Source organism: Lepisosteus platostomus, chromosome 16 (assembly GCF_059453375.1).
Source record: "Lepisosteus platostomus isolate fLepPlt1 chromosome 16, fLepPlt1.hap1, whole genome shotgun sequence".
In the NCBI taxonomy this organism is placed as follows: Eukaryota; Metazoa; Chordata; class Actinopteri; order Semionotiformes; family Lepisosteidae; genus Lepisosteus; species Lepisosteus platostomus.
In genome coordinates, this window is record NC_142626.1 from 4459176 (window position 1) to 4483989 (window position 24814).

Genomic DNA, 24814 nt, shown 5'->3' on the forward strand with positions numbered 1-24814 from the left:
TTTAAACACCTTAATTTTGTAAACATAGCATGCGTTTCATATGGGAAAAATCAGGTTCTCCTGTCTTCCTGTGGTGTGAAGCAGATCAGCAGGTCGCTGAGAAAATAGCGCCCCGCCCACTGAGCTCCGTTAGAGAAGAGGCAGAACTGAGAGAGAGAGGAGGTGTGGAGCTCAGCAATACAGAATGAGCCATCTGCAGTCTGGATCGCTTACAGCACCAAGCGTATCTGCGTAAAATTAATCAAGCAACGTACATCATTTCTTTTAACTTCAAGATTTTCAATTAGTATTAAAAATAGCTTTGTCACCAGTTAGTTTTATTTTTGAAACATTGTTAAACAAAGCAGGTGTTTATTGTGCTTCCTCGTGACATTACACATGGCAAAATTATACATTTTAATCGATTTTAATATTTTTAATACATTTTAGAAAAGTTTCATTAATACAAATACCACAAGCGATTCTTGATTGTATTTTTTTAATGTTATGTCACACTTAGTTCAATATTCCATATACATCTAAATAAGAAAGGCAGGTGTTAGCATAAACTGTTAGTAATCAATAATGAATATTAACAATTTCACTGTAATAAATTGTTGCCCTTCTTCCACATCTTGAAAAAATATTAATTTACAAGACTTTGTTCAAATATACATTAAATCTGACTATCAGAAAATAAGTAAAATACTAAATTAAAAAATAATGAAAAATGAGGGTAAATATAATAGGGTAAAATAGAATTAAAATATTTTTCTAACTAAACAATCATTAGTAACAGTGTTGAACAATGTTACTGTTTTTAAAAATATAATTGTATGACCTTAAGAATAGGGTTGGCACACTGGTTAGCATGCTTTTTATATCTTTTTTTCAGAAATACAACAGGAGCACCAGATGTCTCAGAGGTTTACAAAATAAAATTATGCAAATCATGGGTTTCCTCAGGTGATCTGATTTCCTCTTGCAGTCCAAACATACTGGCAGGTTAATAGGCTTCTGGATAAATAAAGTGTCTTCCCTGTGTTGGACTGGTGTTATGTCCAGGGTGTATTCCGCCTAGTGCCTGTTGCATGCTGGGATAGGCTCCAGCTCCCCTGTACTGGATAAAGAGATTAGAAAATGGATGGAACTAAAGATACTGTGTAACTATACACAGTGTAAGAAACCCACTATGAGTTAGCAGCAGTTACTCACTGAGGATACATTTTAAAGTGATGGCGTAGGCAAACAGCTTTTCCACCTCTCTGGCACATCAGTATCCACAGGCTAATCTGTTATTTAAACAAATTGCTTCTAAATATGAACATCTTAAGATGCTGGCTCCTTGGAACAACATCATCTACTGTATGTTTGCCTATTGATTCTATTCATCTGCATCTTACACACAGTTCAATGCTAGCAACTACACAAATTCTAAAATATGTTTTTGTTTAACACTTTTTGATTAAATTATGATTAAAATACGCATTTTCTTTTGTAACACAGCTATCTGTGATTGTTTTATATATTTAAGCTTTTGCAAGTGTTTGTGCAGTCCATTTCTGCGCTATGTCTGGTTCAGGTGCAACATGGACATACAGAACAACCAGCAGTACCTTTCTACTGGAAAAACATGTTCAACCCACTAGTACCAGCTGAACCCAGAGTGAACCCAGTTTACGCAGTCAGTATACACAGTCAGTCCAAATCCACATCCCTGCAGTGATGCCTTCATATAGACAAACTGTTCATACACACTTATCCACTCTACATATAGAAAGAGACTTATTACTGAAATTGTATGAGGGAGCCAGAGCCTATACCAGCAATCCTTGGGCACAAGACAGGGTACAATCAGGACAGGACTCCAGTCCATCACAGGACACACACTCACACCAGAGTCAATTTTCCCAGAATCCCATTAATCTACGAACATGACTGTTGGAGAAAACTGGAGTACCTGGTGGAAACCCATGTAAACATGAAGAGAATATAAAAACCTCACGCAGATACAGTAGCATCCCAGAACTGAATCCAGGGTCCCAGTGCTGTTGGGCAGCAATACTAACCAGTGTGTTACCATGCCATCTTCCTAGGAATTAACTGCACAAAATAAAAACTTGCATGTATGCAATATCCAATTTTATTAAGACAAAATGTGCATAGCAAACCAACAGAACTAATTATATATTTAAGATACAATCTTTTTTAATTCTAGAAAAAAGAAACAAATTTATACTCATCCAGTTACACACTGGACCAGATCCAGAGCAAGAGGGAGACCTGTCTCTACCTTTCACATATACTAGAGCACAATGGAAACAGTCCTTCACACAGTCTACTCAGAGGGGTTTGATCAGCAGGTCTGCAGACTGTGGTGTTTGATGAACATCTGGAGGAGTTTGTTCTGTCTCTTAAAGATAAGAAATTCTGCCACCTTGCTCCGTTAAGGAATCTTCTTCAATGTTTAAATCCTCATGTTCTGTAAGAACAAAAAAACACAATGAATGGATCTAAAAAGTGAACTCTTGCAGATTTTCATTATTTTATTATTATTGTTATTCATTTAAGGATTTGTGCATGACAGTGTTTATGGCTAATAATATTAATGCTTAAATAATATTATATTATTTCAGAGTATATGTATTCAGAAGCCACTGTTACAACTCTTCCAACAGACACTAAAGCCAGGGACTGGAGAAATGGAAATGTAGTGCCAATCCACGTGATGGATAACAAAACTGAAACAAGCAATTATAGACCAATAAAGTCTGATTTTTATTACATGGAAGGACAAATTATAAAAACTAAACTAGAGGATCACATACATGGAAAAGTCAACAGGGATTTAGAGAAGGTAGGTCTTACATAACCAAGCTTGGTAGTTCTTAACAAGCAACAATAAAAATTAACAAACAATGCATAGAGTATGATACCGTGTATTTACATTTTCAGAAGATTTTTAATAAAGTTCATTATAAAATATTAATTCTCAAATTACAGGCAAAGAGAATGTGTGTTTGTATTGAGAATTATTTAATAAATAGAGAAAGGAAATAAGATAAGAGTCTGCAGTGATGTAATTATTGGAGTACCAGAGAGATCTGTACTAGGACCACTGCTCTTCTTAATTTATACCAATGATCTCTTCATGATACCAAATTAGTTGGATTAGCAAACACTGTGGAATCATCAAACAAAATAAAAAAAAAAACATTAGATAGAAATTAATTGACAAACACCTGACAGATTGTGTTTGTTGTTATGTTTGGCAGATACTGTTGTGAAGAGAATGATTGAGCCAGATGGACAACAGACAAGAGAAAGAAAGGGACAAAGTAAAACATGAGCAAGAGAGTGAGGAGCAGGATTAAACATCTCAGACAAGGAAATGAGAGGGGATGCTTTTCTTACAAGATCAAGTATCTTATATTTCTCATCACAGTTTTATTACTGGGCAAGGTGAGACACACTGAGATGAGGAGGACTTTAGAAAGATGTGTCTGAGTGTGTAGCCCTGTGTGGACCTAAATCCCACTTGCTCCCAATCCAAATCATGATCCCACCTGCAATTTTGATCCATACCTCACTCGGATCAAAAGGGGAACTGCAGTCCCACAATTTTAGACTGGGTTTTAAATATCCGTAACAAAACTGATAGTATCTCAACATTTCTAATTTCAAATTAAGTACACAATCATGAACTCTGTGGAAGTACTGCATGGTTGCCATGTTGTCGAAGGCAGATGAGAATCAGCTGGTCTCACCAAGGGCGAGAGCAAGATTTTGGGAAAATTGTGCCATAAACCCTGCCCTTCCTGCTCACTAGTCGCTGCAAGTGAACAAGAAATGAAATGAAAATAAATATGAGTGTGTTTTAGTTGGTTGGCAGGTTTCTTTTTTGCAATACTTAAAAGAATCTAAAACATGTTGTCTTGTATGTGTCGGTTAAATGAAAATATTTAGAATTAACATAGTAGCAAAATTCACTTGGTCTAAGGCATGCCTCATTCTGAATCACAGACGATGGCAATATGGCACTACCCATACATTGACACTTCATCTGTTTTGTGATATAAATTGGAGATTGTTATGGTACATGTTATCTTGTACTTGGTAGTTTCCTTATGATTTGAAATGCACTCATCATTGCAGATTCATTATAATCCCAAAATGTAAAATAAGCATCGCAGGTCCCCTGTATTTAATATACAGATCCAGCCATTCAAAATGCATGGAGTACACTGCGTCAAAACGCGGTGGGCGTGGCGCATCATACTGCATGCAAATAAAAATATGATAATAGCATCCGGAAGAACCTTGAGATAAACAAATTGATGATATTGCAAATCTAACTCACTTCCATAGCTACTTCCTTTCAGATGTATATAAAATATTATAAAAAAGGGGGTAATATATGAGATAAAGGTAAGATTCAAATGGAAAGGGAGGCTGGCACTCCCATAGCAACTGAAGAATCTAAAAACATTCAAATCTGCATAAATCCACTAATTCACCTTCCTGGAGAGAATCACTAGAAACTGGTTAAAGCTGGACAGACCTAGTGTTCAAATCTAGAATAACTTTCAAGAAGAAAATTACCTACAGAATTAAAAATCTACAACATATACAGTATATATTTTAAAAAATGGGAAAGGTTGTGTTTTGAGCCTCTCAGTAATCATATGTTTACAAAGAGCCCAAAGACAAGAACTTGTATAAAATTAGACAAAAAATACTTTTATATGTCACCCTTCTTTTTTGTTTTGTATTTTCTAGGTGTTACATTTTGATGCATGTGAAAAACGGAATGCTGTGAGTCTTAACATATCTAAATAAAACAATAAAAGTAAATCACCAGTGTTCACTTACTTCAGTGTTGTTAATTTACAGTTGGGATCCCTCTGAGCTGCAGACAGCAGTTTCACTCCTGAATCCCCCAGTTTATTGCCACTCAGATCCAGCTCTGTCAGACTGGAGTGTTGAGACTGAAGAACAGAGGCCAGATCTTCACAACATCTCTCTGTTAGTCTACAGAACCTCATACTGCAGGCAAAAAGACAGGAGCACAGCTGAACATCTGCACAGCTCATCCACATCCTTCTTTCCAAGTCTTCACTACAACACTCAGTTCAGCAGTAATATAAAATATCTTGGCATTATCCATCTCAGAGTGTCTGTGGATGGGGATGATGAAGATAACAGCTGCATCAAATTTTGGGATCCAGAAAGAAGAAGAAAGATTAGAAAAAACTGTCAGGAAGGGAGACAGTGGGAAACAGGGTGACACATGAAGCTACAATGGTTGGAATAAGGAAATAGAATGAGAGAGACTTTGACTTTTAACCATAATAGAAATTGCTTCACATTTTATGGCGTTTTGTTAAAGTTATAGCTTTGGTTGAATTAATCACATGGTTGAATTAATACAAAATGTAAATTAACAACACTAGATAAAGAGAACTGGAGATTTTGATTGTTATTTGTAGATGTGTTGAGGAAAACAACATTCTCTTTTGAAGAAAATAAACAATTTAAACAAAAACAAGTATAACTATAACAACACATAATCAAAATGTGAAGCAATAAACAATCTCAATCATAATTTGGGAGAGGAATCGACCGTGTGACTGCATCCACTTTGTATGAGTCATGAAACTGAACTTCAGTACAAAACAGCAGGTCAAGAGAGAGCAAGTCTGTATGAACCAGAAAACTGACTCAGACTTTTTCTGCCACAGGGGAAATCTTTAGACTTGGGATCCATCTGTACATTTCACTAGAATACCATTAATATTGATACAGTTGGACTCCATTGTCAACAGAGTACTGTACATTAGTTCTGTTAAAATTACTATTATAATGTGTGAGAGAGAAGCAATTATGTTTGAGAAAACAAATAAACTGTATTATACCAAAAAACAAAGGGAGGCAGAGGTGCACATTTGTATTCCAATTGGGAGGGGAAAGACAAAGAAAAGACCCCCCCCCCCCCCCCCCGACAAACTAACTGACTAAAAAAACAACTAGACAGGCTAGAACCGGAAAGGTGGTTGTGCCTAACAATGAGGCCATACCAAAACAAAGTCTCTCAGTATTCCCCCTTTTGAATGCTTGTGCCTCATTTGCTTAATACAGTATCTTAATTGGCAGCACTCAGAGAAAAAGGAGAAAACCATTAGGGAAAAAATAATAACTCTTCAACTAAGGACCATAACAACCATTGATATAGATTCCAGGTTAGTTAGAAAACTAACCACATTTCTCCATGATACTGTGATGTCACAGTGGTAGTGACCCCCACAAACAGGTGTGTCCACCACTCCAGACACACCCCTCACAGCCTGCTGGAGAACGTTTCCACATTTTTTGCAAGCCCACTCCTTCAAGAATGGTGATGTACTCAGCCCCTCATCATGGCACCAGAGCATGGGGCACACATCCTCAGAGACCTCTGGGTCCCTGTCTCACAGACTCTCAGGCCCCAAGTCTCCAGCTCACTGACTCCACTGGCCTTTCTGTCTGATGTCCTCTGAGATCATAATGTAGGTCCCTCACCGAGCCAAGCCCTTCTGTCACAGATTCCTGGACTCACTGAGCCTCACCTCTCACACGCCCTCCGGCTGGTCCCTTTCAGGGAGATGGCACCCTCTGCTCCGAGTCACCACAAGCAGCTTCCTGCTCTTTCCCTGGTCTGGAGCCTCCTGCTCCCACATGACACTCACTGGTCCCCTCACGGCCAGTCAGCGCTCCGACTTCCAGGTCACCTCCAGCCTCTGACATTCTCACTTGAAGCCACCAGACTAAGTCTCACACACACAGTCTCCAGAGACTCACTCCCACACCCAGACCTCTCACATTAACAACCCCGAGTCTCTCTTCATCACATCCCACTCGTGCTGAGACTCAACACACTTTCTGTTATAAAAAAACAAATACACAACCACCCTGGCTCCTCACTCTGATGCCACTCTGTGTATACGCTGCCAGGTCTGCCTTGTCAGTGTCACTGCCAGTAGCTCACTGATAATAATAATGGACATTTTCATAATTGTATTTTAATTTTATTTTTTATTTTGAAAGGCTAAGAAAATTGTGTCAGGTCAGTAACGTCACTAGTTGTACTGATGGAAATACATATCAAGGCTACTAAGTTTACAGAAAAAGTGAGAGAGGTGTGTGACAGCAGTGGTGTATGAAATGAGGGTTCGTGCTATGCCTACTTATTGCTCATACATTTCAGGCACCTCAAACCTCTCAAAAAGGCCACATATTGGAAGAAATTGTGGACTACAAAGAAAAAAGTGGATTGCAAACTCTGATCTTTAAGACATTTATAACTGAGCTGCCAGAAGATAACATCTCTTTTACTATTTGCTTATAAAACTATGACTGGGTCTATAACTGCCCATAAGTATCTGTATATTTTAGATTTTGAAAAGGTTTTGAGACCCATGGACCTGGCTTCATAAAACCTTCATTCAGGATGTGCTGTCTTTGTTCCCCAGTTTCAGTAGAAGACACTGGAGTAGCACTGGAAAAGCACTGGAAAAAAAATCTGGGTATTTTCATGAGCTACAACTTTAAAAAATTGACTTTTAAAGAATGACAATTAAACCCCATTGTTTTATACCCATTTACAGTGTGGCGCCTAGTGGAAAGACATATTAAAATAAAACTACACGGGGCTCACACTGTCCAGTTTTTCATAAAAACTTGTATTTTATCTGATGGATGCCGGTTTCTTTTTCTTCAATTGTTGAATAAGGGAAATAACATTTGCATCTGCCATTGTTAGGGATAATATACAAAATTTTTCATTCTTTGTTACTTCCCTCTGTTGTGTGTTTTTATGGGGTTACCTGGGACATGGAGCTCTGGGTCACCCCTTATGTAAGATAATAGATGCAGGGGGCACAGCTTAGTGAATAGTGTCCTAATGTTACTCTTTGTAGCTTAGATCCTGATATAAATCCTTAAGGATCTATAACAGATGGAAATTGACCTGTTTCTCATGGATACACTTCTCAGTGGACACTATTTGGAATAATCTGAATTTTGCTTTGAGAAATCCCAATCACCAGTTGATCCTTTTTAACTTAATTCCTAGGACACATCTATTGTCTCGGAGTCAGTTTCAATGCATATTACTGATTCCCCAAAGTGCACACTGTGTTCACAGGGAGTCACAGGCACACTCTCTCCTGTAGTATGGGAAGGCACTGATATTTTAGAGTTTTAAAGTTTTGGGGAAAGGCGTGTGCAACACTGTCCACACTGTTGAAGCAGAGTGCTCCTTATTATTACTGAATAACCACTTCTATACTGACTGAGCAGCACTACAGAAAAGGGTCTAGCTGGCATTACTGCTGTGAAGACAGTGATTGAGACAGATGGAGAACAGACAAGAGAAAGAAGGGACAAAGTTAAAGAGGAACAAGAGAGTGAGGAGCAAGTTTAAACCTGCGAGACACGGAAATGAGAGGGGAAGCTTTTCTTACAAGATCAGGCATCTTACATTTCTCAACACAGTTTTATTACGGAGAAGGTGAGACACAGTAGGCTGAAGAAGACTGTAGAAAGATGTGTCTGAATATAGAGCACTGAGTGGAACTTTTCTTTCTATTTAATTCCCACTTGCTCCCAATCAAAATCATGACCCCACCTGCAATATTGATCCACACCTCACTCAGATCTAATAGGGGAACTGAAGTCCCAAGTTCTCAGACAAGGTTTTAACTCTTGGTATCAAAATAAATTGACAGTATTGTAAAATTCTACACATTTCAGTTAACCTTCAACAGGTTACTTAGTTCTGACAAGCTGAATTTGAAGTATGAGAATCCTGGCTACCCTACAGATATGAGAAATCTTCCACAGCAGATAATTATCCACTGATTGTCAAAAGTAACAGTGAAGTTAGGTTTCCCATACAATACTATCTGCTGCAGTAGTAGGTATTGATCACAAAATACACAACTGGGAATACTGGTAAAAATGTATATTCTTATTAATGCAGATCAACAAAAAAGAAGAAATTACAAAATTCAGCGTTTGTTAAACACATTTATTGAAACTGCTAAAGATTTCAATAATATTATATTAAGAAACACAATTTGTTAATTGTGTTAAATCACATATTTATAAGCTGTAACATTCAATAATTCTTACTGTTCATTTTGAGCTGCATTTCTTGTAATTACTGCAATTAACATGTTAAGATTCTCTTCAACCTCACTGTCCTTGTCCTTCACCTCATTGAATCTGTGCCCAGTCCAGGCCTACACCTGCAGCACCGTGCTGTGAGACTCAGTTTCAATAGAGGGAGATGAGGACATGACCAACCCTTACCCCATCTGCACAGTTATTGACCAGTCACAGATGAAAAAGGAAAAACACAAGAAAGGAAAGACTCTCATTTCAGATGTTTGCTGTAGAGACCATAATTATATAATCTGATTATTGTATTACAAGATGTATAAGCAGATATCAAAGCAACAATAATAGCAGCAAGAAGTAACAGCAATAGTACATTAATTTCTTTTAATTGTTGATCCATAACATGTTGTCCTAATACAGCAGGCGATTTAACTGAACTGAAGCAAACTGAGTAAATTATCTCACTTAAGGGCATACTGTAGCTGCAGTGACTCAACTACTGTAGGATCTGAACTCCCACTCTCCCTTAAAGAATTCCAGAGCCCTAACCACTGCAGCAACTAGCGCTTCAGAAGCAGTTCTTTTGTTTGGGAAACAAGGTGGATAGTTTTGATTAAGCAACCAAATATCCAACAGATTTCTTAGATCAGCGATCAGAGGCAGTGACACAACTTTCCATTGAGTGAGAAGATTGCAGAGCAAGTTGTTTTGACTTGACTGGTGACATTAACCTCTTGAATTATTCTTATTTTGTCTGGCCAGCTGCACCAGCAGAGCGTGTTACTGTACATCTACAACAAACAGCGGCCACATCTCCACTTTGATTGGATCGCTGAAGAGACAAGAAACTGCAGAGCACCTGGCTGTAGTGAGAAGACACACTGCAGCAGGTTCTCTGGGATATTTAAGACCTGGTCAGTCTCTACTCGTGACATTGATATTTATGCCACTTCACTCCTGGTTTGTACCGCACACTTTGAATGACTGCATCTCTATAAATTTTGAGACATATAATTTAAATTGAGAACTTGCGAGTCAAATATATGGCAATCGGACGTTTTATTTCACATACTGTACAATATATCAATAGGTCATTCATTATATTCCATATATTTGAAATAAACAGTACTACTGCTTCGGATGTCATTCTGTGTTATGGTAAAGAGGGGGGGTCATGGTATTTGGCCAGTTAAGAGACCCTGGCCAAATGGTCAGTTTAAGATTACGCCCACAGGGGGTTCCTAGCTCGCATCTAGAATCCTTATCAGTTAACCCCCTTTCCTGCCATAAACCCCTGTTGCTTAGAAGTTTAATTTTCAGGCAGAACTGACTTAAGTTAACCCTTTTTACATCTTGTGTCTTACTTCAAGAGCAACTGAATTCATGAGGAATGACAGCAGCCGAAGACTGAGAGAAAATAGGATGTTTTGTGAGATGTGAAGACTTCAAAAACTCCATTCCGAGGCTTAAAGCAATGTCCTACACCGACAGGCTGAAGAAACTGAACTTTTAAGCCTTGGACAGAGAAGAATATGGAGGGGATCTGATACAAGTATTCAAACAATCAAATGCATTGAAAAAGTCAACAGTTGGACCCAACTAGAGGCCACGAGTGCAAACTATGTTGAAGTGCTCTTAAAACTGTAAAAGCTGTGAACAGGAGGTACATCTTTATCCAAAAGGATTGTGAAAGTATGGAATAAGCTACCCAACCACTTTGTTGAAGCTGGTATTTAAAACTAACAACCTAAATAATACCCCTGAATCAATTCTCAACATATGGTTTAGATGTGCTATAAATGACCTCTGATCATTTGTAATATTTATGGTAACCTACTACAGTTTACTTTTTAATTTGTGTAGCTTCATATTCATCTGATACTCAAAAGGCCAAATAACTATCAGTTATGTGGGTGTGGATTAACATGGATACAGCAGGGAGCAGACTGCGGTAACCTTTTTGTTCAAGGTAATTCATCTGTCACATACTGTTACAAAAGTATTCCTACTCAAAACTTCCATGGAAATGTTCCTAATCTTCATGTGATTTGGCAATCTTCCAAAGTTCAACAGGAACACAAACTCTCAATCAGCACAATTACTTGAAACTCTTTTGACTCTGGTCAACTGGAGCAATACAGAGATCTGTGCAAGAATCCTTGCATTTCTTAATTTCTGTCAATGATCAAGATTCACTAGTTAATCTAGTTAAACTAGGCTTGTTTGCATATGATATCCAATCAGTAAGATTAACAAATACTCCATAATCAGCAAATAAAAAGATTAGTTTGATCAAATTTGAGACTGTAAACGCTGGGCAGGGGAAGTTTAATATCGATACGTGCAGGGTTTCACATCCTGTACACAAAGTAACACAAAAAAGGGAGCACTGACATACAAGAGTCTAGTGACCAAAAAAGAATTGGGTGTTTCTCTTGACACATTATTTATGTTTTCTAGACAACGTGGGGAAGCAGCAGTATAGGCAAACAGAATATTAGGATAGAAGTGAAACACAGGCAGTTTCTCCTGCATACCCTGGCTCTGGAGGAACACAAGTGCTTCAGAACACTGGCAACTATTTTTCCATTCAATCAAGACTGCTGGACTGTACCACACTCCAGTAAAATTTCCAGAAACACGGATTTATAAAAAAATACCTAAGGAAAGTGCTTCTCACTGTAGGGAAAACCGGTTCAGGGACGCCAAATATGTAATCATAGTGGCTCTCTGAAGGCACCAGTTCTGTAGGGTTTGGGCATTTACTGAGACAATTATTAATTGTAACAGTAAATCACAAAGTTGATTCTTTTGATGGCTTTAGAATCCAACCATGCGACATAACTCAACAACGCGCACACACAGGTACTAATGCACGAGGATACATTTATTAATACATAGAATATGCATATAAACCTAACAGATCTTATCGAGAGGGTTATCAGAATACAAAAGGTATATATTCAATCAGTTACAAAGAGTTACACATATCAAGAGGACATACGTTCAGTATATCATTCATTAAGACCGGTTCGTAAAGTGAACTTGGTTACAACTTCTACATTAGATACTCAAACAAGTACATAACTCTTAGGAATTAAATTGATATCAACTGGTTGGGATAACAATTGAATTCTCTAGCTGTAATGCATTGAAGTTGAATACTCATCCAATCTTTGGGGATTCAGATCTCCTGCGGGCACAAAGAAACAGTTGCAGGCTGTTGCTGTCCAATCCGCGCTCTCTGGCTACGTGCCAGGCTGTGCTGTGCGGCTTGCGACGGTGCGCTGCTGATGCTCATTGTTGGCATTAACTAGCAAAGTTTGTGCACAGGAGAAAAGATGACTGTGGGTCCCAGCAAGTCAGGAAGAGGACCGGTTCGTTCCTGATGAAGAGCTAGTTCTGAATAGTAATTTAGCTGTCCACAGTTCCGACCTGTTCACGAGGCCTGCTGCTGGTTACTCTCTGGCAACCTCCACTCTAGACTCTTAGAACAAAGGAAAGTTCTGGCCCTCGGACACACTGGCCGTTCCGTGGTTGTCCGGGCTGAGTCTCAGGATGGTCAGGAGGCGCGCTGCGAGGATGTCCTGCCCTTGGGAGCCTTCTGCTCCTGGGCCGTCCTGCCCTGGAATTCTCCTTTGAATTCCCTTTAGAACAGTCCACAGAATCCTCTCCAGAATCCCTTCTGAATCTTGTTGAATCTCTGTGTTGCCTGTTTTTACCTGGAGGAACTTCAGCTCATTGATTGGCTGAAAGTTCCATGGGCATCAGAGTCCCACGTGGGTTACTCGGCCCTACCAGTCCCTGATTGGTTGATCAAGGTGAGATATGAGTCACTTACTCCTGACACTTAGGAATGCAATCCAGATGTCCAACTCGCACTCCCTAGACAGATAGGCGCCAATGGATGACCATTGATCATGATAGCCAGGCTTAGCTAAGTGCATCCCCCTTTGGGAGCTGGTTTCTTATCACAAGAAAACATCTTAAATCAGCTTGCATGAATTCTTTCTCTGTGGCTGCACCACAGAGATGAACAGAGAAATGAGGCCTAATTTGGGAAAGCTCAGAAACACTTAATTCTGCCTTATTAATAAGCCTCGCCGCTACATAACTACAGTGCCTTGCGAAAGTATTCGGCCCCCTTGAACTTTTCAACCTTTTGCCACATTTCAGGCTTCAAACATAAAGATATAAATTTTTTATTTTATGTGAAGAATCACCAACAAGTGGGACACAATTGTGAAGTGGAACGAAATCTATTGGATTTTTGAAACTTTTTTAACTAATAAAAAAATGAAAAGTGGGGCGTGCAAAAGTATTCGGCCCCCTTGCGTTAATACTTTGTAGAGCCACCTTTTGCTGCGATACAGCTGCAAGTCGCTTGGGGTATGTCTCTATCAGTTTTGCACATCGAGAGACTGAAATTCTTGCCCATTCTTCCTTGCAAAACAGCTTGAGCTCAGTGAGGTTGGATGGAGAGCGTTTGTGAACAGCAGTTTTCAGCTCTTTCCACAGATTCTCGATTGGATTCAGGTCTGGACTTTGACTTGGCCATTCAAACACCTGGATACGTTTATTTGTGAACCATTCCTTTGTAGATTTTGCTGTATGTTTGGGATCATTGTCTTGTTGGAAGATAAATCTCCGTCCCAGTTTCAGGTCTTTTGCAGACTCCAACAGGTTTTCATCCAGAATGGTCCTGTATTTGGCTGCATCCATCTTCCCCTCAATTTTAACCATCTTCCCTGTCCCTGCTGAAGAAAAGCAGGCCCAAACCATGATGCTGCCACCACCATGTTTGACAGTGGGGATGGTGTGTTGAGGGTGATGAGCTGTGTTGCTTTTACGCCAAACATATCGTTTTGCATTGTGGCCAAAAAGTTCGATTTTGGTTTCATCTGACCAGAGCACCTTCTTCCACATGTTTGGGGTGTCTCCCAGGTGGCTTGTGGCAAACTTTAGACGAGACTTTTTATGGATATCTTTGAGAAATGGCTTTCTTCTTGCCACTCTTCCATAAAGGCCAGATTTGTGCAGTGTAAGACTGATTGTTGTCCTATGGACAGACTCTCCCACCTCAGCTGTAGTTCTCTGCAGTTCATCTAGAGTGATCATGGGCCTCTTGGCTGCATCTCTGATCAGTCTTCTCCTTGTCTGAGCTGAAAGTTTAGAGGGACGGCCAGGTCTTGGTAGATTTGCAGTGGTCTGATACTCCTTCCATTTCAAGATGATCGCTTGCACAGTGCTCCTTGGGATGTTTGAAGCTTGGGAAATCTTTTTGTATCCAAATCCGGCTTTAAACTTCTCCACAACAGTATTACGGACCTGCCTGGTGTGTTCCTTGGTCTTCATGATGCTCTCTGCGCTTTCAACAGAACCTTGAGACTATCACAGAGCAGGTGCATTTATACAGAGACTTGATTACACACAGGTGGATTCTATTTATCACCATCAGTCATTTAGGACAACATTGGATCATTCAGAGATCCTCGCTGAACTTCTGGAGTGAGTTTGCTGCACTGAAAGTAAAGGGGCCGAATAATTTTGCACGCCCCACTTTTCATTTTTTTATTAGTTAAAAAAGTTTCAAAAATCAAATAGATTTCGTTCCACTTCACAATTGTGTCCCACTTGTTGGTGATTCTTCACATAAAATAAAAAATTTATATCTTTATGTTTGAAGCCTGAAATGTGGCAAAAGGTTGAAAAGTTCAAGGGGGCCGAATACTTTCGCAAGGCACTGTATACTTCAAGATCTTCAATGCTTGGTGCCCCAGCATACTTCTACAATGCCTGATGATGTCATTCATGGTGCAGCACTCCAGTCAGCTGCAAGGACCCCTGAGCTGCCCAAGACTCCATTTACTGAGCCTACAGATGTGTCTTGTCCTTCTGTTCCTGCTGCCTCCTTCGTATTTTTGTGTTCTTCTTGTTATCTACAGCCAAGCTATTTTCTCTATTTTCCTCATTTATTTTTCCACTGATCTGTAAGACATACTATCTGCTAATCTGTTCATGTGCTGCCAACAGACAGGTCTGTATACTTTTCCCACTTAAGTGACATCTCGGAATAAAGTCTGCTCTTCTTGTGACTTCACAAGGCAATAAGTACTATAAACCTACTTATCAAGGAAATATAAGAGACAGCATTATACAATCTCCTGCCATGTAGGAATGCTAATTAAGCATGGCACCTCTCCAGTCAAGAAGAGGATATCTCCTGTCCCATTAACAGAGTAGAAGGTTCAGAAAGATGGGAAGGTATGCAAGAACTCCTTCCAAAAGATTAGATCCTTTAAAAGCTGGGGAAATGTTCCTAATAATTGCCCACATGTCCCAGAAGTACATTTTTTTCATTTTGTTGATAATAAAGCAATAGTGTGGGAAGATCCAGAAACATTGTAACCAACTCTACTGAATTCCAAGAAACAAAAAACTCTCGTAAAAATCACTTAATTGGTCTTAAAGACATATTTACAATATACTAAATGAAACAGTTCACTTTGCAAAAAGCAATGATCAAAAAGATTTTGAATTGAGGGGATAATCCAAGCCACATGGATTAAGGGTTTTGAAATACCAATCGATAAATCTAGTGGTGAAATGAGGAAAAACACCAATTAGAAAATTTGAAATTCACACCAAGAAAATAGTATTGTGACTGCTTCTATTGGTAAAAGATTGAATTTTAATGTTAAATTTAAACCAGCCAAGCAAAAATTGTTTGTCTGCAGCTAATGAATATCACGGAAAAGAAAAAAAAACGGAAAGTAAACAACTCAGTAAGAGACGAATCCAAGAAACAAGAGGAAGTAGAGAAGAGCTCTGTTGAACCAGGGAAGCAAAGTTTGATATGCTACCCACCATCTCTAGTCTGCAACAGATGTACTTGCACTCTTGAAAAATGTCAGATCATCTCCAAAGTCTGGATCTCACACAACACAATCTTCAATTATCAAGTGATAATCTTCCCCAATATTCAAAAACAAGCAATAGGATCACACCAAACATTTATAATCTGTGTACTTCCTAAGGGAATAAGCAATTTGCATTTACCTTCTGCTTGGGTACTTTTCTAGACAGAACTTACATAAAATTACCTTCAATAAATGTAATTATAGTAATTTTCTGAAGTCTTTTAGAATATATCTTACTTAGGCCTGTTGCAGTTATGCCATAGCTACAGTATAACAAGTAAAAAGGAAGAAAGTTAATTCAACCATACCCCCTAGAATTATAGAGGACTCTTGATTCTATTGTCTGGGTGTTTCCTGTTTTAATCTGCCAGAAACTAGAAAGCTAAACACCTGAAACTCCTGATCTGGACCCTGACATCTCCCAGAAACACCAAAGCCCATCCAATACAGATGCAGCCATTCAAAATGGGTGAGGTATTTCGCGGCATACCGCGACACGCCCACCGGGGTATCACGCGGTATCACGTGTGTCACGTGACTAACTATCCGGCGTCTAACAGGCATTTTGTTTTACTTCAACGGGCATAAAAACTTCCTTGCTTTTAACAGGGCGTTTCATAATTTCTAACTACGAAAATGATTTAAAATGCGACACCTATCATGAAAAGAAAAAAATACACACCAGTATTCCATTTCTTCCTAAACATTGTAAGCGTCGAAGTCTTTAACTAACGTGATACCGGAGTCAACAAGCATACTTTTAGAATTTGATTAAAAGGGAATATAATATGGAATCGCGTATCTCAAGAATTTAATAACGGTATGATTATATCCGTGTACTGCGGCAGAGCTGTGTAGGGCTGTTTCGCCTGCCTGCTTATGTGAGCTGTCTTGTAGCCTACTGGTCTAGGTGCGTGACTACCAACTGGCAGGTTGTGTGTTCGAATCCAGCTGGTGCTGGACCTTTCAGTTTTATTTATTTATTTTTTAATCGCGTAACATAAACATATTACCGTATGCAAACTGTACTGTATACAATATGTATATGTATATTTAATGTCTTAACTGTGCCCGTTTAAGTATTGAATATTCATATCTAATTTTACCACTGAAGGGAAATCTTAACATAAACATACAGTATATGGCTGGTCTCGGTACTTTAAAGAAAAAAATACACACCAGTATTCCATTTCTCCCTAAACATTGTAAGCTTCGAATGAAACCACTAAATAAAGACATAAATATAGAAATCTTAAGATTTGCTTTATTTAATGTTGGTAGCAGGATGAACTGTCAGAGTGTATATTTTGTCGCAAAGTTGCTGCAAGATATATTATGCATTTCATACGGTCAAATTACTTTTGAGCAACTAATAAGAAGCGCGAAACGGTATGCGTTTTAGTTTCGTTTTGTGCTGGAACCCGTGGATTGATTAGAGATATCAAGTACATACAAGTCATTTTTTAAATGTTGTAGTTCGTCTTGAAAAAATGTTACGAGTACATCATCTATCAACAATTACACAGGTTCTGTTTCCATATTGCGGATTTTGGTTAGGTACAGTATTATCAAATCCAGTGGCGCTGTGTGTTACTTTACTGAGTCCCATGTCACATGGTCTGTGATTGAAACCTGTAAAACCGGTTTAATTCGTCACAGCCAGCACTCTTCAGGTGTGAGGGTCTTCTGCTCAGAATGAAACGCTAAAATGTTTGTGTATATTCTAATGGTAGTGGGGGCAGGGTGTGTGGGAACAGGTTTGTTCTTCACACCTGAAACATTTTCTCTGAAAGGATTTTCTTCGCAGTTTAACCGATCTTGTTACAGCATGTTACAGTTTACTATTATTAACCATATTAATTTTAAGTGCTTAATGTAAAATCTTGTAAAAATATATTTTCATTGTTCAAATATACATTAATATACATTAAGTCTGACTATCATATAATAAGTTAAATACAAAACTAAAGAAAAAATAGGGTTAAATATAATTCAAAATATTTTGCTAACAATGTTAACTGTTAATGAATAATAAAATGTATTAACTAAGGAGTAGGATGGCACAGTTGTTAGTATGTTTTTTGTTTTGTTTCTTTTTCATAAATACAACAGTAGTACCTGATGTCTCAGTGGCTTTCAAAATTAAATTATGCATGCAAACCTGTGAACTAGAAAGATAACTAAGATTTTAATACTAATTAAATGACCGCGGGCACTTTCCACCCCCTCTACATTCTCAGAGTAGAACAGACTAACCTTCTAATGAAAGACGGTCCACCCCCCACGGACAGGAAAAGTGCCCACAGGCACTTAAACTTAATATGGTCAGTAACAGTAAACAGTAACTTGGTCAGAAGGAGCACGTACAAACGTTTTCGAAATAACCACATGTAAGACTCTGATGCTTAAAATGTTTAGGGAGAAAGTGGAATACTGGTGTGTATTTTTTCTTTAAACTACCAATACCAGCCATATACAGTCTGTAACGTAGGGATTTCTATATGTCTTTATTTAGTGTTTACATTAGTGACAAAGGCTAAACTTTTAGCTTCAGTAACGTGTACATATCTCCCCTTTTTATAAAACGACTTGGTTGAAAACTGTTCCAGAGCCACTGTTGTTTCATCAGTGAAAAGTACATCATGAAATGCCTCTCCCTGTTCAATCCACTGGAAAAAAGAAAAGGAGCATAAAGCTTCTGATGGTCATAAACGATATTCATTTAGGAGCAGCATCAGAGGTATGTTTTTAACTGCACTGCATTGGAGAGAATACCATAGTGTGTTTTTTTTTTTTACTCCCTGGCGGAAACTGGCTTCCAGAAGAATCAGTATGGCTCAGAGATTAAATAAAACTTCACAGACATTAACGAAGAGCATAACGCGTGTACTGTATACACTGCAAGTACAACCCAACTCTCTGCAGGAGTGCTGGCTGTGACGAATTGAACCGGTTTCATGGGTATTTTCAAAGTAGGAGGCGAGATTTCCAGCGAAAGACACCCCCCTCCCCCCCCTCAAAAACCCAGTAAATACAGTACTTACTAGTTAAAGGCTAGGCTCCCGACTACGGCGAAAGGAACCCTTCTTTCATTAGAAGACAATGAACATATTTTAGCCCTGAATGAATTAATAGCAAACATGGTTTACATAAAAGACATTTTTCCAAGAAAGTTTAGCCTTTGTCACTAATGAAACCACTAAATAAAGACATAAATATAAAAATCTTAAGATTTTTAAAATACATGACTTTGCTAAAATTTATTTGAAAATAAAAACAATTACAACCGCCAGGGGAGAGAGAGAACAGGGGAGGGATGTTGGTTTTGCATAAGGGGCGGGGCTATGGAAATTAGGTATGTTTGGGAATGTGTAGTTACATGTTCTGGCTGTTTGTGAATTATCGTTGTTGAGTATGGAGTGTTGAGGTATTGATTTTGTGTAATGCTTTATGTTGAAAATTGAGGTGGATTTTGTTTATGATAAACAGGATAAACTGGGATGGGAGGAAGGTTTGGTTTTGCATAAGGGGCGGACTTTGCGAGTGTAAAATGGTTTGATTATTTGATTTTGTATTGTGGTTGTTATCTATGTTTTTGGTTTGTATTATGTTTATATGGTTGTTTTTGTTGGTTGGTTGTTATTATGGTTATTAATAATACGATCTATAGTTGAAATCTGAGCCTAAATAAAAAAAGCAAGTGATTAGGTTTATGAGCAATCTAATTACTCGTTTAAAAAGCTATATAAAATAAAGTTTATTATTAATTTGCTGGACAGAGCGGTGAACATTATTATGCATAAGACAAAGATAACGATCCTGATCAGGTTAGAAATCTGTGTGCGCTGTAAGGTTTTTACTTCTTAAACTTTTAAAATACACGTTTTGAATAGAAAGAAATCCTCTTCCTGGTATAGCAAACCAGCACGTCTTTTTTCTTCAATCAGAGGGGTGTCAGATGGTGTCAGCCAATCACCATTCTGCGTTGGGTAGCAACGGGTGACTGTTCTCAGGCGGAAGATGTAAACAGCTTAATGTTCGTGTTAAATAATTTTTTTAAATTAAAATTCATTCTATACAGCAATCGTATATTTGGGTACCGTTTCATAAAACTTTCATGCTTAAAATGTTTAGGGAGAAATGGAAGACTGGTGTGTATTTTTTCTTTAAACTACCAAGACCAGCCATACACAGTACAGTTTACATACATACAGTAATGTTTATGTTCCTAAATTAATATCGTTTATGACCTTCAGATGCGTTATGCTCCTCTTCTTTTTATGCTCAGCTACTAAAATTTCCCTTTAGTGGTAAAATCCATATAAATATTCAAAACTAAGCGGATTAAAATGTGCACAGTAAAGACATTAAATGATTAAATCTTTGCACTACCAACCAATGCACCACGAGTGCCCCTGTCGGTCATTTTGGCCTGCCAATCACTTGCCCTGCGGTACCCTCCGGTGCCCCGCGGTGGCTTGTGGGTAGGTTACCGTACCGCGGGTTTTTACCGCGCATTTTGAATGGCTGCATCTGTACCTTTTTAGCTCCATTGCTATGCAGATAACTAATGTTTTCAAAAGAACTAGATTCCATTCTCCATTTCTCCTCTCTCTCAGCTGTCTCCAGTGACCTTCTTTCATCCTCCACTCTGGCATCCTCGCCAGCCTCTGAAAATCAGGATCTCTACCTGTCAGCAGCTGCAGCTGTGCATTTCAGATAGCCACAGTGCAACATTCCCAAAGTGCATGTAACAATGTTCTTTTAATTGGGTGAACAGCTGTGGTGGCAACAATGAAAGGACACAGCATTCAAACCCACTCAACACTCGCTTAAACATGGTCACTAAGATGTTTCAAAGTAAAGAGGAGCTTCAACATAAGCACACTGGTGGGTTTCCACTTCCAGCCATATAGAGGCCATTTCTGCCAGAAAGAATGCATGCTGGAAAATTTTGCATTACAGATGCAGTCATGTAGAAAGAACATCAGATTTCATTTTAACAATAAGCATACCACATTTTTTAACAGTGCGCAGCTTCATTTAAAATGTGTTTTTCTTAGTCTAATGTTCATATGTCTTTATGTAGTAATTGTATGTAGTCATTTTAATATTTCAATTTGCAAATTCACAGAATTCTTTAACTTGTGTGGGATGTTGGAAAATGTAGTTTTGGATGTCTGTTACGAGCACAACCTGCATCAATTGATCCTCATTATTCAATCTCCTCTTCCTTCACTATTTAAACCCTCCTAGTCCTCGCCCGGTATTAGGAATTCTTCCGCCTCCTGAGCTCACCTCTGCCTTTGACCACTACAATGAAGACTCTTCTCGCCTCGGACCCTTTCGACTTCCCTTTTGTCTCGCCCCTCTCTGATTTGTTTGCCTCTCTGTTTTCACTACCTGGATTTGACCGCCTCACCTGGAACTACTGACTGCTCTTCTGCCTCACCCTTCTCGGACTCGTAGCCCTTCGGGCTCATTTGGAAGACCTACTTCGAGTTCTTAATAACTCGATGTGCGACAATGTCCAGGTATTCGGCCCACGTGCCTCATTAAAAACTGTGGAACTGTACATGGTTTTCTTGGTATGTCCTGTTCCTGTTTTTAATAGAACATTACAAAATGGAACATTTATTTTATAAATGTAAAATTAAATTGCACTCACAAAACCCAGTAGTACTGTGAATATTTGTCTATCGACTTTGTCCCCTATTTATACATTGCAATACATATGCAATAATATTGCTCCATGCAAAGTTCAAATTTCATTAAAGAATATTGTTATACTCTTCTTTTTGCAAATTAATTAATATAAAAGAGCAATGTGTAATGTCTCTTGTATACATCTAAACAGTTGTACATCCCGTAAGGAAATAAAACACGCAAAAAAGGTTCCACATATATAGTATTGCTCCACAGTATTCAGAAACCACGTATGAGACTGTACATTGCTGTGTTTTATTGGTTCCTAACACTCCTCAAAGCACTCTAAAAATGTACTGTATCAATTTCAGATTCTTTCAGTAAATTAATGACCGAGCTTCACAATGTTTCTTCTGGTTTCAGTGATATATTTCTCCTTACCTGATAATAGAAATCCATCTCTGTCAACACCTAACTTGAACATAACATATAAACACATAACTCATGAATCATTGTTTCATTAGAAATGCAATTAAGCAAAAATATATTTAATTAGAAATAGGGAGATAAAAGAAATGTTGGTGCCCTGAAATTGGCTGTGAAAAGTTTCCTCTTCTAATACAAGGTGTGCTATAAAAAAGCCTATCTTATCTTTCACACTGAGGTGAAAACAAGATGTTATTAGCACGTTTATTATTTTTTTAACAGTTATGATTCCAGCTTAGAAAGCTATATAATCAAATTATGTTTGCTTAAAATACTGACTGACTGATAAGATTGTATAAGCTCAGGTTCCAAAGGTCTGTTTTCTGAGTCACTTTAAATTCTACTTTCTTAATTCCTCAAAATTGTAAATGTTCTGCACATAACATGGAGAAATAATGACTGAAAATGTATTGTTTTTCCCTTTCCCAAGGGACAATTTTAAACCACTTCAGTGTTTTAATTTACAGAAGATCTTGAGAAGACATGGAAATAGTCATTTGCTCAACTAAAACACAGTAACAGTTTGATTCCAAAGATATTAAAAGGATCCTTCAGTTATATCTAGATACTGTTTTCCTACTGAGGGCAATTAATTTTTCTAATTTATTCTTCCAGGGATATAGCTTCTTTGTAGTTATTAAGTGTAGATTAGTATTTTATTTCTGCCTGTTAAGCATTTTAATCCTAAAGAACACCTTAACCCAGACTTCCATTCGCTATCTCTGTTCTTTTACACGTACAGTATGAAATGTATTCTTCCTTATGTCAACATACACAGTATTTCACAACTCATTGTCTTCCTGAAGGACATCCTTCTCTTATCCCCCAATTGAAAACTACTAAGAGATTAAACTGTCAAAAAGAGCTGTGATTTTTTCTGAATGCAATCTACTGTATCAATCTATTGTTTTATGTGAGGTATAGAATGGACAAATGCCCTTGCACTGAGTTATTAGGACTATGTGAATATTTTACCACCTTAGCAACAGGAATGTACAAATGTTTCAAAGCCTTCTGCTGATTTTCCTGACATGTTTTCTGCCGGTCCCTTTGCTCATTTGTGAATGTGGCCTGATCTACAGCAGGTGAAGTCTGGGAGCTATGACACACATTCCACTTCTTAATGATGGATGTGAGTGTACTCAAAAAGTGAAGTTGCCTTCTCATGATCGGGGCCTTTGTACCACTGTGCTGCCAATTTGTTTTGAGAGCTCTTTTATCTTTGAGGTGTTTGTCATGTCACTGTGTGATAAGTGAGCTGTGAAATCTTTGTGAAGTATTAAGTGAGTTGAGATCTCTAAAGTCGTTAAAGGGAACTGAAAGAGACAGATGCTTTTATCATGAAGTCTACTGTAGTTAAACCTCTATTGATTACAGATGGGTGTCCATGGCCAAAAGTGATATTTTTTTCATTTTACACTTCCACTTATTTCAATTCACGCTACCACTGCTATTAAGAACATGTGCACTGTGGGACCTATCTGCTTTTTTCACACTGTGAACTCTGAAGTGCCCCAGCCAGGTGATCATCAGTGGGAGGAGGACTGTGGCTCTGAACAGGTTCTCAGGTGTTTGGAAAGCCACAGTGGTCATTACTGTGTTTACATCCGAGGACACTTCAGACAGCTAGAACTTGATGGCAACACGTGGCTGTTAGTATGGCACTTTCAATCTTACATTCCTTTCATGAGCTGAATACTGTCACAGTCAAGTTACCAGCGCCGATTAACAGATATGGGCAGATAAGATGACTATCCGTCTTTTGTTGGAGATATACAGCCTGAGTGAGGAGATCCAGACTCAATTCCCACAAGACCAACCTATTCTTTTGTGCCACCTGAGCCCTCAGTTACATAATTGTCCACTATATCCACTCTGCCATCTACACAGCTATACTGTCTGTACTTTAACTCACTGATGAATCTTCTTGGAAATCAAAAGCAATAAAGATCTGGCATAAATTGGGTGCTTAATAATGTCTGTTTCAAAGTTGTTTTTTTTGCAATGTGCAATTATTCATGTCAATTATGTGCAATCTTAGAAGAACACTTTAAAAATATTGTCTCACGTAACACAGTGCTGGATCACATTTCTGAAAGTATTTTGCAGGATTTTAGGGAAATTTTAATTCAGAAGAATCCTGAAGTGAGTTAAAGTGTGCATGATTTAATATATATATATATGTCTTGTCTATGTTGGCAGTAGTTTATCACTGTTAGCTGATAAACCGTATTGCACTTCAAAGATATAAAACAATTGTCAGCTTTACTTGTGAAGATAAAAGACTCAGGTTGCCAGGAGATTCTTTTCCTGCTCCAGTGACCAGTCCAGAATGAAAGTTAAAGGACATGACAGGGAAGCCCATCTTGAAATTAACAGGTTCTTGCTCAATTCAGGTAATATGTCAGGATAAACTTGGAAGTGTGATGATGAGAATCACATTAGTATTAGTAAGTCTGTAACTCTCTCTAATCTGATCTAGACCAGCTTGTTCTTGGGTGCCTGTGTCCTTGTGTCTTCTAGATGTGTAGAATTTTCTCCTGATATTATACAGTACATTGTTTCCTTGACAGAGCCACTGAAGCACGAAAACAGCACACATTCTTCATAAGCAAAAGACAATG

The 24814-nt window shown here is 38.3% G+C and overlaps 1 protein-coding gene across 1 annotated transcript in view; it reads right to left on the minus strand.

The window, feature by feature from the left end:
* Positions 1 to 300: 300 nt before the first annotated feature.
* LOC148646745 (NACHT, LRR and PYD domains-containing protein 3-like) overlaps positions 301 to 24814 on the minus strand; it is a 2700574-nt gene continuing 2676060 nt past the window's right edge. The window contains exons 20-21 of the mRNA XM_088608537.1: positions 4852 to 5025; positions 301 to 2461 (exon numbers count right to left, since the gene is read on the minus strand). Of these exons, the coding sequence (XP_088464663.1) occupies positions 2455 to 2461; positions 4852 to 5025 (181 nt within the window). The 3' untranslated portion in view covers positions 301 to 2454. The remainder of the gene's footprint in view (positions 2462 to 4851; positions 5026 to 24814) is intronic.